At 45.9% G+C, this 15,855-nt stretch overlaps 1 protein-coding gene across 2 annotated transcripts in view; it reads right to left on the bottom strand.

Annotated features, from left to right (window-relative positions):
* Positions 1–3,268: 3,268 nt before the first annotated feature.
* Positions 3,269–15,855, bottom strand: part of pvrl2l (PVR cell adhesion molecule related 2 like) — a 208,652-nt gene continuing 196,065 nt past the window's right edge. Inside the window, exons 7-10 of one of the 2 annotated variants that reach the window (XM_062409909.1) lie at positions 10,208–10,334; positions 8,691–8,748; positions 7,606–7,701; positions 3,269–6,932 (exon numbers count right to left, since the gene is read on the bottom strand). In XM_062409909.1, the coding sequence (XP_062265893.1) occupies positions 6,768–6,932; positions 7,606–7,701; positions 8,691–8,748; positions 10,208–10,334 (446 nt within the window). In that variant the 3' untranslated portion in view covers positions 3,269–6,767. Of the gene's footprint in view, positions 6,933–7,605; positions 7,702–8,690; positions 8,749–10,207; positions 10,338–15,855 lie in introns of both variants that reach the window. The other variant, XM_062409908.1, reaches the window with a different exon arrangement.

Below are 15,855 nucleotides of genomic sequence, written 5' to 3'. Positions count from 1 at the left end.
TCTTTTCTTTCCTGTTCTCACGTCTCCGCCCTCGATCAGAGGCCTTTTCTCTCCCTTCATCTCGGCAATCGTTCCTTTTTCCTCGGCCTCTTTGTAAATCTTCTCATCACTCGTGGCTTTGGGAGCCGGAGTCCTAAGTGGTTTCATTAGTGTGAGCGATTGCAGGCTGATGGTGGAAAGCAGAGGGTGGTCACTGTATTTAATGCACAGAAGTAAACCTCATTAAAGTGTAATGGGAACGACAAACGGAATGGATTGACAACACAAGTGTCAAAGTTTTGAACAGGCAGAAAGTTTCTGTTCATCAACATTCAAGACACGAAATGAAGGCAGAGCCGGGAGACGTTTAAAATACAGAAAGTCTCCGATCGGGGATTTCACTCAAGTTTGATGAAATGAAATTCATGGGTACAACACTTGCAATGAAACTATATGGACTAAAACAAAAGACTGCATATTCTTACCAAGATAAAACCTGAATATGATATAGAGAAGTATTTGTCAAAGCTGAGATCCAGTATTTTACCAGTGACAGTTGAAAAATGAGAATACATTAATTTAGATAAGTGGATTTGACCCGTGTGTTTCATAAATGATGCAGGAAATAAGTTTAATTTCATTTTCTACTGTCCCTTTTATTTTGAAATGCGAGGTGCATTGTTTTGTAGGATTAAAGAAGATTGATTTTGTAAATATGGATGCCTCCAAAAGAGAGATATGTCTGTTTTATGTATGAAACATATTAATAATCCTGGGAGACGAAGGAACATCTTTTATTAAATCAATAAACAGAACATGTCATAGTTCTACGTTTGATTTCTATTGATTGATTTTAGTTTAAAACATTTGAATTCACAGAGATGAAACAAACTAAAATGCTTTAATACAGAAGTCAACTCTACAAAAACAAGACAGAGTGACATCACTGGAGTATTTTCTAACTTCTGGAAGAGAAGAAGAAGCAATTATCATTATTCCATCTCCCCGGGTCGATGCACTGTCATCGATTGTGTTGTCTGTGCAGTGTTAGTGTTGTGTTAGTGTTGTGTTAGTGTGAATCTTCCCTCGTCTGCCACCTGAGTCTGAACCCTGCGTCCTGATCCAGGAAGACGAGGACAGGTGGATCAGAGGCGTCCTCCCTCTGAGGTCTGTCAGACTCCAACCTGAACCCACGGATGTCTCAGCTCTGCCTGATACCTGCTGTCACGAGAACATAAATCCTGAAATGTGCCGACTCACTCCGGGAGCTGCGGCCTCGTGGCTTCATCACTCCGGCTGCTCAGCACCGGATATGATCGTCCATCACGTGACCGTCTGGCCTCTGATTGGACCAGAGCCTCACTCACTTCACATCTGTGTAAAAGGCAGACGCCGGGGGGGACCAGGGTGAACTCCACGATTCAGTTAATTAGTCACAGACGTGAACAAACGCTCGCCGGCGGTGCCTCGTCTCGTCTGATTGGACAGGACGCGGCTACAGAGCGGCTACAGAGCGGCAGCTTCAGTAAACGCTGCTGATGAAACACACAGCTGCTGCCTCGGAGCAGGAGCTTGAAACAGGAAGTGTCCACCTGCTCAAAGGGGACGGGATCCTGAAGAGTTCAGAATCTGAGACGTTTAAGGTTCTACAACATGAAGACAGATCCACAGAGTTCATCTCCTGTAAAGCAAAGTGGCCCAGGGGGCAAAGGTCACGCAACCGTCTATTAAATCTATTTAAAAGTACGATTTAATATGTATATATATTTATATCTGTTGATAACACATTTAGAATTGTCCTCTGCTCCCCTCGTCTCCTCTATTGCTTCTTGACGTGCAGAACAAGAAGCTATGGGCTAAATCAAAATGCTGAGTCACCAACAACCAGATCTTTTTCCCCTGTTGTTTCGTTTTAAGGTGAAATGAGGAACATGCTCGTCACAGTCTAATTTTAAAGATGTTTTAAATAATTGACTTGACCTTTATGACAGTACTGAGTAAATAGTTTTTCTACGAAACCAGTACTGGACTCAATTAATTTGAATATGTGATTTGTTTCCCCCCCCCCATATTCAGATGTTCCCTGTTAGTTTCTTCCAGCGGAGGAAGGTAACGTATACATTTCAACGAGCCTGTGTTTACTTTCTTCACCGACACAAATGAAGCAACTGCATCAATCCCAGCTCGGCTTTCAGAGCGAGATGAGACGACTGAGAGAAGAGACAACGTGATGAAGACGAGAGACGAAGAGGAGGGACAGGGCCAGGGACAGGGACAGGGACAGGGCCAGGAACAGGGCCAGGGAAAGGGCCAGGGACAGGAACAGGGCCAGGGACAGGGACAGGGCCAGGGACAGGGACAGGGACAGGGCCAGGGACAGGGACAGGGTCAGGGCCAGGGACAGGGACAGGGCCAGGGACAGGGACAGGGACAGGGACAGGAACAGGGACAGGAACAGGGCCAGGGACAGGGACAGGAACAGGGCCAGGGACAGGGCCAGGGACAGGGCCAGGGACAGGAACAGGGACAGGGCCAGGGACAGGAACAGGGACAGGAACAGGGACAGGGCCAGGGACGGGGCCAGGGACAGGGCCAGGGACAGCTCCGTGTCTCTGTGTCTCCGTGCTGCTGAAACTCTGCAGCTTCTAATCACCACTGAGACACGAGCTGCTCTGTAATTACAGTCGGACTTAAAGGCTCAATTTCACATGAACCTGGTGTCATTACACTGATGTGAGAATCCACCACTGAAGAAAGAACATTCTGTTTCATTTGAGAACATTTTCCATGATTCCAAGTCCATTTAACCATATCTGAAATAAGACTTTGTCCCCCCCCCCCCAGTCTGTTTGTTTGTTGTTTAGTTTGTTTGTTTGTTTATTTGTGAGCAAGATTACAGGGAAGTTTGTTTTGGATCAGGAGGAAGATTCAGGATTTATCTTCACTTTCTTCAACATTTTCATTGATTCCTCAGAGAAGAATTCACTCATCTTGATGAAAAGCCATCAGACATATTGAGGGGGACAGCATTCATTCATTCATTCATTCATTCATTCATTCATCGGGTCATGTTTGTGTGTCTGTGCAGCTGCAGACAGTTGTGGATTCACAACAAAATATTGATTATAGCTGCTTTAAAGTACACAACAGAGGCATCGATCGACCAGTCGAAAGAACAAAAGTGTCAAAGTTTATCTCTGAGCTGAAACATCGAACAAAGAGAACATCTCAATCTGTTCAGTTCAGCCGCTCGCTGTGTGAAGCTGACGCACAATAACACCACAACCTCCTGAGTGTTTGGTTTACATTTTATTTGACAAGACAATGATCTGTAAAACATGTACAATAGGTTTCCCAAAAAGCATAACTGACAACCCATCAGTGATAAACAAATTAAAAAAGAAAATGAAAATGAAAGAAAATCCATAAAACACAAACACATGATTACACCTCCAGTGTTTTCTCCTGTTTTCCTTTCAGCGTTGTCGTCTTTGATGTCAAACTCGTCCTGTGTGTGTTTGTGTGTTTGTGTGTGTGTGTGTGTGTTTCCCTCTTTCATCGTCCAACTGTCACACAAGAAAAGTGAGAATTGAAAAGCTAAAAATAAACTAAAGAAGGCACGTCTGGCTGCGTGATGAGAAGCTGGGATGTCGATGGATGAATGAGAAAGAGAACGAGGAGAGAGAGAGAGAGAGAAACAACGAGGGGGAGGATTCAGACCGGACTGGAATTGATCCCTCGGCCCAAAATGAACCACGGCACCATGTGAGGTCACCGCACTTCCACCAGGCCACCTCCTCTCAGCCGCGGACACGTGAGGTTAATGGACGACCGGCTCACCGGGTTCAATTTCCGCCTGGGGCCTGATTTTCCAGGAGAAGTTGAGATTTTAATTCGAGATACGTCCGAAACAGAGCGACTCTATAAAACGTGACGCTCTGGATGAGACCGAACTCATAACCCGACGCTCGCTGAGTCACTCTCCGACCTAATGGATCCCAGTGATTGTCTTTCTGCTCGATCCCTCCAGCGCAGCCCGTCAGCAAAACACACTGAACACATTCATCCACAGGAAACGACATACTCATTCTTTTTGGGAAATTAATTTGCAGATAAAAGAGCGGTTGAGTTTAATTAGTTCAGTGGCCGGGTTCTAAAAACACATGGGACGTGCTCGTCTGACAATGCATCGAGTTCCTGAGTCAAGAAGCCACCCCCCCCCAACCCCCCCCATAGGTCCATGCAGCATGCAGACGTTCCCTTTGAAGTAATCACCTCCGACTCAAGAAGCCGACGCCTACACACGGGTTGGATTTACAGAAGTCCCTCTTTATCCTGGAATTCAAACAGCGGAGTCACATTATCAGAAAAACAATCGACTTCCACAACGAGACTCGATCTGACAGAAATCAGCAAATATAAAAAGCATAAAAGCATAAAACCCTCTTTCCAATGGTGAGTGATCGACAGAAACAGCCTCGGCACCGAAGCCAGTGATGGTGATCGATGTGTCATGATTGTCAAAGATCAGAAAAACTACAAGTGTTGCATTAGGGGTAGAACGCGCAGAAAGTGAACTTCCTGTTTCCTGTTATCGGTTCAGTCCTCTAACGCTTCCTTCCTGTGATTACATCACATGTCATTTGGCTGATGCTGTTGTCCAAAGCGACTTTCAATTAGTAAACTCAACATTCATGAGGGGCCATTTTTAGGGGTTCAGTATCTTGCCAGGGACACTTCGGAAAGCAGATGGGGAAGACCTTCTTGTTGGAGAACGACCACTCTACCCCCTAGGCCACACCCTGCCCCACCTCCTATGATTTTCTTATTCTACGAATGTCTCGACCGGCACCTTTAAAACATCCACCTCCTGCATTCTGTGCTTTTGAGTTTAACTGGTGCGTTCGGCTCCGGTCCGCCGACCCGCCGCCAACGCCACACATCTCTGATCTGAGGTCAGGAGATGGAGCCGCTCTGTTCCGGGGACGAGTTCCCTGATCGAAGCTAAAAAACTAAAAACCAGGCGGCTGCCGAAGCCGTCACCAAGAAACACAGGGAAATAAAATAACCCCCCCTCTCTCCACTCAAACTGTTCTTGTGCTCGTGCTGTGTGCGGCTGATGAAATGAGACAGAGATAGAAACACAAACAAAAAGAAAACACTTCTTCTTCACATTCAAAACTGTTTTTTACAAATGAAGGAGGTTATTCCAGCCTTTGGGAAAAGTGTTTCAACAAGCCACCGATCATGCCATGCAGAGTAATATGAACAAGGAGTAAAATCCACACCCACCGGTTTTTTTATATATATATATACTCAAATAAAATGTTTTAGTATTAAGTGACGACCTCTGTGTACCAGTGAAAAGTAAAATAGTAATATACACTTCTTTTTTTGTTATACTCGCTCAAGTTGACATTTAACAAACTTCCATCCCCTGTACAGAGGCACTGAGAACATCGACACTTGGTTATTTTTTTTTTTTATGTGTACACATGTCACCGAACAATATATTATTCAATAATATTTACACAGTTCACCGTTTGGTACCATCGGACATCGAGCCCGCGTCCGTTTCCCTTTTTTTTAATTTTACGTTGTTTTCGTCGTTTTTGGTTTCCGAGTCGAGAAATCGGCTCAAATGCAAAACGCACACATTCCCCCCCCCGCAGGTGAAGAGCAGACATCAGAGCGTGAGGTCACTTTAATCAGGTAAAATGGCTGTAATGGCAGTAGGTCTCTGATGTGTGCTGAGCGTGCCCCCCCCCCCGACCGTTACACCGTGAGTTTGTGTGTTTGTGTGTGTGCTTTGCATTGAACCACAACTCCTGCAATCAAACCACAGCAGATATGAATGAATCTGAATCACGTGAGGTTGCCAGTAGGTTCACTGGTTTGTGCTGCCGGCGGCCCGGGAGCGGGGGGGGGGCGAGGCCGTGGACGACGTAAAGAAGTGGAATGTTTGTTCATTGGACCGAAGACCAGAGACGGAGAGGCTGTGATTTTTTAAAAGAATTATTGTCGGGAGACGATTAATAACTGAAATAGTTTGAAACGTCTGCGGGGATTCAGTGAAGCCGCCTGCGGGGCCCGACGATGGAGGTTTTGGATTCACCGGGACCGAACTCAGCCGAATGTAATTCAAACCCAACCGACCGCGGCGGCAGAAGGAAACTGTGAACGGGTTTCAAAGATTCTATTTTTTTTTCAAAGGCTGCTGATGTTTTATCCTTTGATGTGGATTTAAAGAGGAAAAGGTTCCAAATCACTTTCTTACGGCTGTAAACACACAACTTTGTGTAGTCATGACACGAAATGTTGCATAAAATCTGTCACACTGGATTCACTGGGAACTCTGCTGGATCTGAACAGCGTGTGTTAATTAGCTGGGGGGGGGGGGGGGTTGTTCCAGTTCACCTACATTGCAGCGCCTCTCACCCGTGTAATTAACATATCGTAAACGCTGCCTCATCATTTGAACGCTCACATGATTTCCCCGGCTGTGTGGCTCGTCAGATATCATGAGCCACTGTCTGTGCATGTTGATTAAAACAATATCTCGTGTTCAATAGGGATATTTTTTGAAATGTAGTAATAATAAAAAATATATGAACCCTTTTAGATTTAAAGGTTTAAAATCCCACAGCTCCCAGTAAACGAGTCGAGTAAAGAAAAACAAAACCAGAATGTCATCACGTGTGTTTAAACTTGGCCGTTGCGGTTCATGCAGATTCCGGTGACCTGGAGTTTGACCTCACGCCCGGCACGCGGCGCCCTGGTGGACACGGCTACACGTACATGGCCGGAGACACAAAGCTCTCGCCGCGACAGATGTTGGCAGCTGGCGGCTCGTGGTCCAGGTTGTTGCCGCGGTCGTTGTCATATTTGCCCAGATCGAGTCTGACGGGGGGGGCGCTGCCGTTCTGGCCCCCGGGGGTCTCGTCGTCCAGGTTCTGCAGAAGTGAGCAGATCCGGGTTCTGTTAGACGACTTCATGAGGAACATTACAGATTAAACAGAATGTGATGTACGAGAATCAGACCAAAGCAACAGAGGAAGATCAATTTACAGGTAATCCGCTCCAAATCGATGAGGGAGGGTTAATGACATATTGAATTAAATGAATCTGTGATTTTGAGAATGAATAATGAACAATTAATTCATAATAAAGAAATTTAATGAGAAAAAATAATCCTATCATGATAATAAAGTTGTAATTCAAGGACAATAAAGTCACAAGTTGAAAGAGTCAAGATGTTCAAAGAACAAGACGTGATATCAAACACGTGAAAAACATAACAATAATGAAGCTGTTATTATATGAGAAAGGAACATTGATTTTGAAGTATAATCCTTGTAATATTAAGGCTTTAAACTTATGATTTTATTCTGAAAATCTCAGATTTCCCTCTCTTTCAGTGACCCAGTACTTCATCGTAATAATTTGACACAGCTCAACATTAATAACAGATTGACTGGTACCAAGTTAAAGAGCCGTGACGTCCCTGAGACACTCCAGATACAGCACAGAGCCCACTGGGACTGAGTGTGAGTCTGTGTCTGTGTGTCTGTGTGTGTCTGTGTGTGTCTGTGTGTGTCTGTGTGTGTCTGTGTGTGTGTTATTCACCGTGACAGGCTCTCTCCCTGTGGGCTCGTAGTAAACCTCTCCCGGGCTGAGAGGAGCCGTCTCTGTGGCTGTGGGAGGCTCTGATGGTTTGTTCAGCTACACACAAAAAGAAAAACATCGGCACAGGGACGTGAATAATACAGAAAACAACACAATCACACAAAACCGAGGGGACAAGAGGAATAAGAAATAACTTCATGGTGACGAGATAACAGCTGTAAAATAAAACTACGGATGATTTCATTCTGTAGTGTTCTAGATACTCAGGGTTTCTGACATCACATGGGCTGGTAGGACCAGTACGACCAATTAACCAGTGTCAGTTAACTTTAACTGGGTCTGTGATTCTTTACATCAACTCCTCTTGTCTAATAAACACTGATTCACTGTGTCAGGATCCTGTCAGTGATTATTTATCGTCTGTTAATATCATCAACACAGGGGCCACGTCTCAGGGTCAAGCTCATTTATCATTTTATCATATGTGTCTTTTTAAAATCTATTTAGACATACAAGAGACGGAGAGAGAGGAGGGAGGAGATAAGAGGAGTGGGAGGAGAGGAGGAGGGAGGTGAAAGGAGACAAGAGGAGAGGAGGGAGGAGAGGAGGAGATAAGAGGAGTGGGAGGAGAGGAGGAGGGAGGTGAAAGGAGACAAGAGGAGAGGAGGAGGGAGAGGAGGAGAGGAGGAGGGAGGAGAGGAGGAGGGAGGAGAGAGGAGACAAGAGGAGAGGACAGAGGAGAGGAGGAGAGGAGGAGGGAGGAGAGAGGAGACAAGAGGAGAGGAGGGAGGAGAGGAGAGGAGGAGAGGAGAGAAGAGGAGAGGAGAGGAGAGTTGGGAGGGAGGAGAGGACGAGGGAGGAGATAAGGGGAGAGGAGGAGAGGAGAGAGCTCTCCTAATGGAGCTCTTTACAAGCCGAGCTAATTATTTCGACACACAAGCCAACTTAGATCTCTAATCAATAGCCATTAGCCCCATTATGACTGTCCAAATGGACTGTGTGTGTGTGTGTGTGTGTGTTTGTGTGTGTCTGTGTGTGTGTGTGTCTGTGTGTGTACAGGATAATCAGCCACGTCGAACACTCACCATCTCTGTGGAGCTGCCGGCCTTCCCCGGGGGAGGGGGCTTGTGCTTGGGAGGGCCGCTGATTGGACGAAACACAGAGATCATGTGAAATCTATCCGGCTTCACTAACACGTCACATTTCTCTTTTTATTCAGATTAGAAACAAGTTGGAAAGATGGAAACACGTGAACAGGCAGAGCTGGAAATAAACGCTCTGAGAAGCTAAAGGGCTGAAAACCACCAGCGTGTGGGATCTGAACCTGGAACCAGTGACTTTAATGTGGTTCCTTAAGGAGACTGTGGGCTCTACTTTAAATTATTAATAATCATATGAAATACGGGGAAGCACTGAAATCCAATAAAAAGGAGGAGTGTCCTGTTATTTCTTTTACTACTGTATTATCCCACATATAGCATGTTCATATTTATATATATTTATCTTCCTCATCATTCTTATACCATACCATACCTCTTAATACTGTTCATATTCCATTTATATTTCTTACTCTACTTCTTATTTATGTACTTCTGGCTAAATGCTAAACTGCATTTCGTTGTATAAGTACTTGTACTGTGCAATGACACTAAAGTTGGATCTAATCTAATCTATGGTAGTAATACAATTGGTTTAGAGTCGGTGGGTCACGTGACGTGGAAGCGTTCAAGAAGTATATCTTGTTTAAAATATTAATATTCATTTAAAAGAGGAAACACAGTGAAATACTGGAGCAGTGACATCTGTCTGTGACACCGGAGCTCTTCATGCAGGTGTGTCTCATTTCAAACAGGAATTTATTGACGTACAGTGATTCAGAGTGAAACGTCCAGGTTTTATATTCATAATAAAAAAACCTCCAGAGGGAAAGAACCCGAGTTTCCTCACATTATGAATCACTCTGTGTTTGCACTGCACCTACAGTCGAAGCTCCGACCCTGAACTTTGCAATCATCACTTTCTAATTGCTTGTGATTCTTTTTTTTAATCTGGGTTAAACTCAACCTTGTTGTGCTGCTGCATCGCTTTGTCATCACGAGAGCATCCAGCGGCTCGACTGCAACATAAACATGATCCTGATTAACCTGCTGCGTCTGAGCCGGAGGGAAACCACCAGCCTGAGACTCGTGTTGGTTCACTCACTGCCGAGCCGGCGTCCTACAGGGAACCTCCGCTTGGAAAATCACCTTTGAAAGGTGGAGTTAAAGCCGGGGAGGTTTAATGAATTCAGATTTACAGCTCCGGCCCCGGGGGACAGGGAGGGGTAGGGGAGGGGGATGGGGAGGGGACAGGGAGGGGACGGGGAGGGGACGGGGAGGGGACAGGGAGGGGACGGGGAGGGGACGGGGAGGGGAGGACATTTTGGAAGTGAAACCTCCAGGCGGTCTCGTGTCATAAACTTCAGGTCAGGGTTTGACGCCGAGGTTCCTCTGCCGGGAGTCCTCGTGACGTGCTATAAGTTTTTAATGAGCCTCGGACCCGGCGGGGGGGGGGGGGGCAGGGGGGGGGGGGGTTAACACACGATGGAGGGATGAAGACTCACTCTGCATCGTCCTGGTGCTTGCGGACGAAGTAGACGACGGTGACGACGATGGCGATGAAGACGAGGAAGCCGAGGATGCCGCCGACAATGGCGCCTGTCGGGGGGGCTGGGGTTATGAGTCTCTGCTCTTCTTCAGTGGGCGAGAGAGAGAGACACACAGAGAAAGAGAGGAGAGAGAGAGGAGTTTTATTAGCAGTTCATTTAATTTTCATGTGGTGCTAATGTTTGTGTCTTTATGTGTTTTCCTGCTGGAGTGTGTGTGGGAGCAAACAGCAGCCGGTGTTTATGTGATCGAGCCGCATTTCATTATTAACCACGGCCGAGCTAAACACGTAAAACAAACAACAAACAAACAACAAACAGATAAAAGAAAACGTTTTAATGGGAGTAAAGAGAGCCGGGGAGATGATCCCCTGGAGGAGACGTGAGGTGGAAGCAGGAGGTCAAGGGTCAAGCTGCTCTACTACGTGTTTTTCTGAAGTGACATCGAAGCAGAGAACTCACAGAGCGAGTTGTGGTGCAACTCCCCCCCCCCCGAGAAACTTGAATCCTTCTCACTGGATGTTTATTCTGTTTGTTTATTAAACTGCATTTAGCACCAACACGTCAATAACAACACTCCACTGGGTTTGATAGAGACCCAATAAAAAGTTATGATTTCCTCCATTTAGCTTCAGCTGCTGGTTGTGGGAGGAAACACCTGAGGGTGATTCCATTAACAGCCGTGAAGATTCATGATATTAATACACATGAATATAAATATGGTGTTAATTGCATCGCTGGTAACTTGGGATTAGTGTGTTATTTTAAAAGTGAGATGAAGTTAAGGTTTAACATGAAATAAACAAGATGTTTGGGTTTCACCACCAGATCACGTGAAGCCCGGCTGCACTTCTTCCTCCTGCCAACAGGGGGCGTTCTGTCACAGGTTTATAGAGTCTACAATGAGATGGATGGATCGATAGATGGATGGACACAATGACGGTGAAGCCAAGACAGATGGAGGGAGGAGGCAGGGAAAGAGAGGGTGACACCAGCCCTTTCATCACAGTTGGAAACACACACAGACACACACAGACACACAAAGCATGGGAATTGAACCACGACGACTCTGATTGGTTAAAGAACTTGTTGAGGAGCAGGTTTCGGCCTCAAACACGGAGGAGATGAAGCCGTGAGTTCCTCTGAGGGCAGATGTCAAGCTGGTGTTAATAACTTCACACACTCTCACACACTCTCACTCATCACAGCCATGAATAGACACAGAGCATCAGCCATTGTCTTCATAACACGCAGCCGCTCTTCACTCTGCAGCAAACCAGGCTGTGAAGCTGAATCCAGTCGACTCTCCTCAGTCTGCAGCCGGAGTTTATTTGAACATCTCGCAACATGTAGGAGGATTTTGTTTCGATTGTGAACAGCTGAAGTTGTGTTGCCTGGTTTTGTATTGCTGCCAGGTCTTCATGGTGGAGAGGAGGGGGGGGGGGGGGGGGGGTGGCTGGAAGATTATGGTCCTCAGCACAAGGAGAAAGTGCATTTATCCAATTTCAGCCAATTTCACCCAATTTCATCCAATCTCACTACTTTCACTACTTTCATTGTAGAAAATCCAGTTTCCTGAACCAGTACAAGAAGGAGAATGGTTCTAATTGGTCTCTTAACCTCGTATTGATCAGACTCGCTTCTCACAGCCCTGACATACCTCACTTTAACAGTGTACGTCTCTACAGGGTCTATATGAATAATCTCTGTGTCTATATAAAGGTAACCTTCTGCAGTGGTGTAAGTACAAATGACACTGGTTCAGAGTAAATGAAGATGGAATACAGAATAAACGATTTCTATTCTCTATTCCCTGAACTCTGTAGCGATCCACAGCAGAACATGGGAACATTGTGACAAAGTGAAGCAGAGTGAAGTCACGCAGCTTTCACAGGAGACGTGTAGGCGTCTTCTCCAAATGGCAGTTTTGGCAGAAACATGTGCCGTTTGAGATTTCTCATTATAAACCTCATTTATTCTCCCTGTGTTAGTTTGAGTATTTAAATATGAATCTGTATCGAATAAACGGAGATAAAAGCTCTTGGTGCAGAACTCGATATCTCCCGAGTCTCTTTGCCAGAACAACATTTCTCTACTCTAAACTATGTCACTACTATGCCGATAGATGAGGACGTTCCAGAGATCTCCGTCTGTCTGTGGCTCGAGAACCATTCATCCTATCTGCAGCTTCCTTGGCAAAGATATTGGTAAAGGCCCAAAGAAGTGAAGTGTTGAAATTGGTGCGATTTGAAAACACGATGTGTTCGATATGAATAAAGTTTGAGGCGGCAGCTGGGAATCATCAACGTAAAGGCAGGAACATTATATTCTACAGTTCTGGGTTCTGAATTTGAAAGTAAAAGTGGAAAACGATCCTGGATCCACTCTAAACAATCCTGCTGACAAACACACAGACAAACCTCGTTGGCAGACACAACAACCAGACGTTAACTTTTCAGATTTCCCATGATGCATTAGTGCACCCACCCACTCGCTCTCCCTGTTTGTCCCTGTCTCAACAGAACCGCAGAGAGCAGCACATTTCACTTTCATGTACCTCCGTCCATTAGATCCCGTCTTTATCTAACACTCGGCTCGATTTCCTCGTCAGTGAGTTATCGCTGGTTCCTGCCGGAGTCGTAGAATATTTATGAATTATCAAACATTTATACAGTTAAATCAATTGCCCCGGCTTCCTGCTGAAGCATTGCTTTTTAGATTTCAAAAGTCAGCGAGTGGGAATTCGATGTGTTTGTGTCAGTTTCTCATTCCAGCCCCTGGTAGCTGATCGGCCGAGTCTGCAGCGGTAATGTTATTATCTAAGTGAAACTCGAGTGGTGAGAAATTGCCGCTGTATCACGGTCAATCTGAATGAAACTGAAACAACAATCCCCACCCACAGCGCTCCATCGCCCTCTCAAATCAAGTGCTCCAGTGTGTGGGCTGTAGTAACCATCACAGACACACACTGGGCCTCGGGCCGGCACTATCACAACTGGAAACGGATAAAAACAAACTATACATGTGAATAAAGACTCACATCTTTAATAAAGGTCATAAGATCACCACAGCTGGTGTTGTGTCCCGGCAGGAGACCCGACAGAGGACGAGTCCCCTCAGAGAGACAAAAGGTTCCAAACGTAAAGTTGACTTTCTCATTTCGCCCGGACCTCTCCAGAGATCTGCAGAAGTCGAAGGGTTGTTTAGAAGCTGCAGAGACAGACTCACAACAACAACCAGCGAGCTGAGGCCCGGGCCTGGTGCTGCTGGTCAACCGGCCAGTAAGGCCATTTCCAGAAGTGAGCATTTTTAAATCTGCAGCCGGCCACGTTGTTCTTCTGACAAATATTTCTCCAGACACACGAGAGCTTAAAGAGACGAACCGCTGAGGCTCCGAGACCCAGAAGTAACACAACACGAGACGGTGATGACACGCGACAGGAGATGAATGAGCGTTACCGTTATGCCGCACACACACACACACATAAGCACACACACACAGACACTTTTCTTTGTGTACTGGTGAGGAATGATGCATTTCATTCTCTAACCTAAAACAAATTGCAATACTAACCCTAAAACCAACATTCAGGCAGTTATGAGGTTCACACACACACACACACACACACACACACACACACACACACACACACACACACACACACACACACACACACACACACACTTTATCTTACTAGTTTCCTAGTGACCTGTAATTGACCTCGCTTAAAGCTAATCCTGACCCTAAATCCAAAATACAGCTAAACACACACATAAGGACACACACAATTCACAACCTCCCCTCATTCTTTCCCATAAACTGAGGGTTTATAAATAGCAGCGTCTGTGATGGAGGGAAGGTGGAAGAAAGAAGGACGACAACAAAACGGATTCAAAGATCTGAGAGTCGGTGGGAAGAGAAATCAAAGAACGAGAGGAAGGAAGGAAGGAAAGCAGAGAGAGGGATGTAGAGGTGAAGCTGTGAAGGAGGAGAGAGGACTGGTGTTGGAGGAGGAGGGAGGGAGGGAGGAGGAGGGATGAGCGTGGGGGGGAAAGGTGGCAGGGAAGGAGGGATGACGAGCGGCTGATGGGAGTGTTAGTGGCCTGCGGAGAGGAGGCGAGATATTAAAGGTCTAAACGCTCCCGAGGGAGGCCATGAGTGACAGAGGAACAACAACTGCTTCTCCTCCTCTTCCCCTCACCCCCCTTTCTTCACCTCCTCCTCTCCCCTCCTCTCTGATCTCTGTAACCTTCCTGAGAGTCTTCTCTCTCCTCTCGCATCAAACCGCTCGGCTGCTTTTTAACCACCCGCTCTCTCTCTCTCCCGCGTCTCGTCCCTCTCTCGCTCGTCCTTCACGAAACGTCTGAACTCTGCTCTTCCATACGCCTCCGGTGACGTCTCACTCTCTCAATCACTTTGGGTTTTTTCTTCCTCTCCCTCCTTTCGCAGTCACTCTGTCGCTCTCTCTCTCTCTGTTGCTCTCTTTGTTGCTCTCTCTCTCTCCCACGTGAAAACGGCCCCGTTGATTTGTCCTTCATTTGCAAAAACACACTCATTTTTCAAACGTGACATCGTACGTCTTCCCACATGCAAACACACACACACACACACACACACACACACACACACACACACACACACACACACACACACACACACACACACACACACACACACACACACACACACACACACACACACACACACACACACACACACACACACACACACACACACACACACAAACAAACACACACAAACACACACACAAATACGAGCACTGAAAGAATCGCTAAAATGATCCGTGCACAGAAATTAAGGCAATCACCGAGAAATTATGAAGAATAAAAAGGACTGATTCTTTTCTTAGAGGCTAAAAGCTTTTTATTTTTTAGGATAGAGAGAGAGAGAGAGAGAGAGAGAGAGAGAAAGCGACAGATCAGAGGAGAGAAAAGAAGGAAAAGGTGAGAGAGGAAAGAAGAGAGAGAGTTTCATGAGGATCAGCTCGAGCAGCATGTTGCACATTAAAGCTGATTTCATGTGTAACAGTGAATATTTTTACACTTGAGAACCCCCCCCCCCCCTCCGCTCCCCTGCAGAGAACATCTTCCTTCTGAAGGTTAAACATGCTAATTTCTTATTTCACCACAAAGTGAGTCGACAGAACACTGAGTCAGCGAAAGAAGATACGTTTATAAAAGCCTTCTCCAGCCGGTGCTCACTGTTACAGAGGGAAATGTGAGGAAAAGGAAATTCACTGCTCGACATGTTTTTAAGCTGGAACTCAAAGTTTTAAAGAAAAGTTGAACCATTAAATTCTCCAACAAAATCATTGTCCTCCTGCCATCTTTGGATTCTGCACCACAGCTGCTTCCAGACCGGCTCTCTTCCTCATCCCAGTTTGACACTGGTTTTTCAGCCTGGTTCTACAGATTGTTGAATTCAGCGCTCGTGTTACAGGACGGGACAGATTCAGTGTGTCACCGGGGGAGCGGCTCTGATAGGATCTTTAAAATCCCATTGCTCAGTGCAACTCGCACACACCAGCTTAAGTGCAGTGTGACCTTTTTGAATAAATCTGCCTATCACCGCTCTGTGTGCGTTT

The sequence above is a fragment of the Platichthys flesus genome, chromosome 17 (genome assembly GCF_949316205.1).
Source record: "Platichthys flesus chromosome 17, fPlaFle2.1, whole genome shotgun sequence".
Lineage (NCBI taxonomy): Eukaryota > Metazoa > Chordata > Actinopteri > Pleuronectiformes > Pleuronectidae > Platichthys > Platichthys flesus.
The sequence above is the reverse complement of the archived record's forward strand: the minus strand, read 5'-3'. Positions and strand labels throughout refer to the sequence as shown.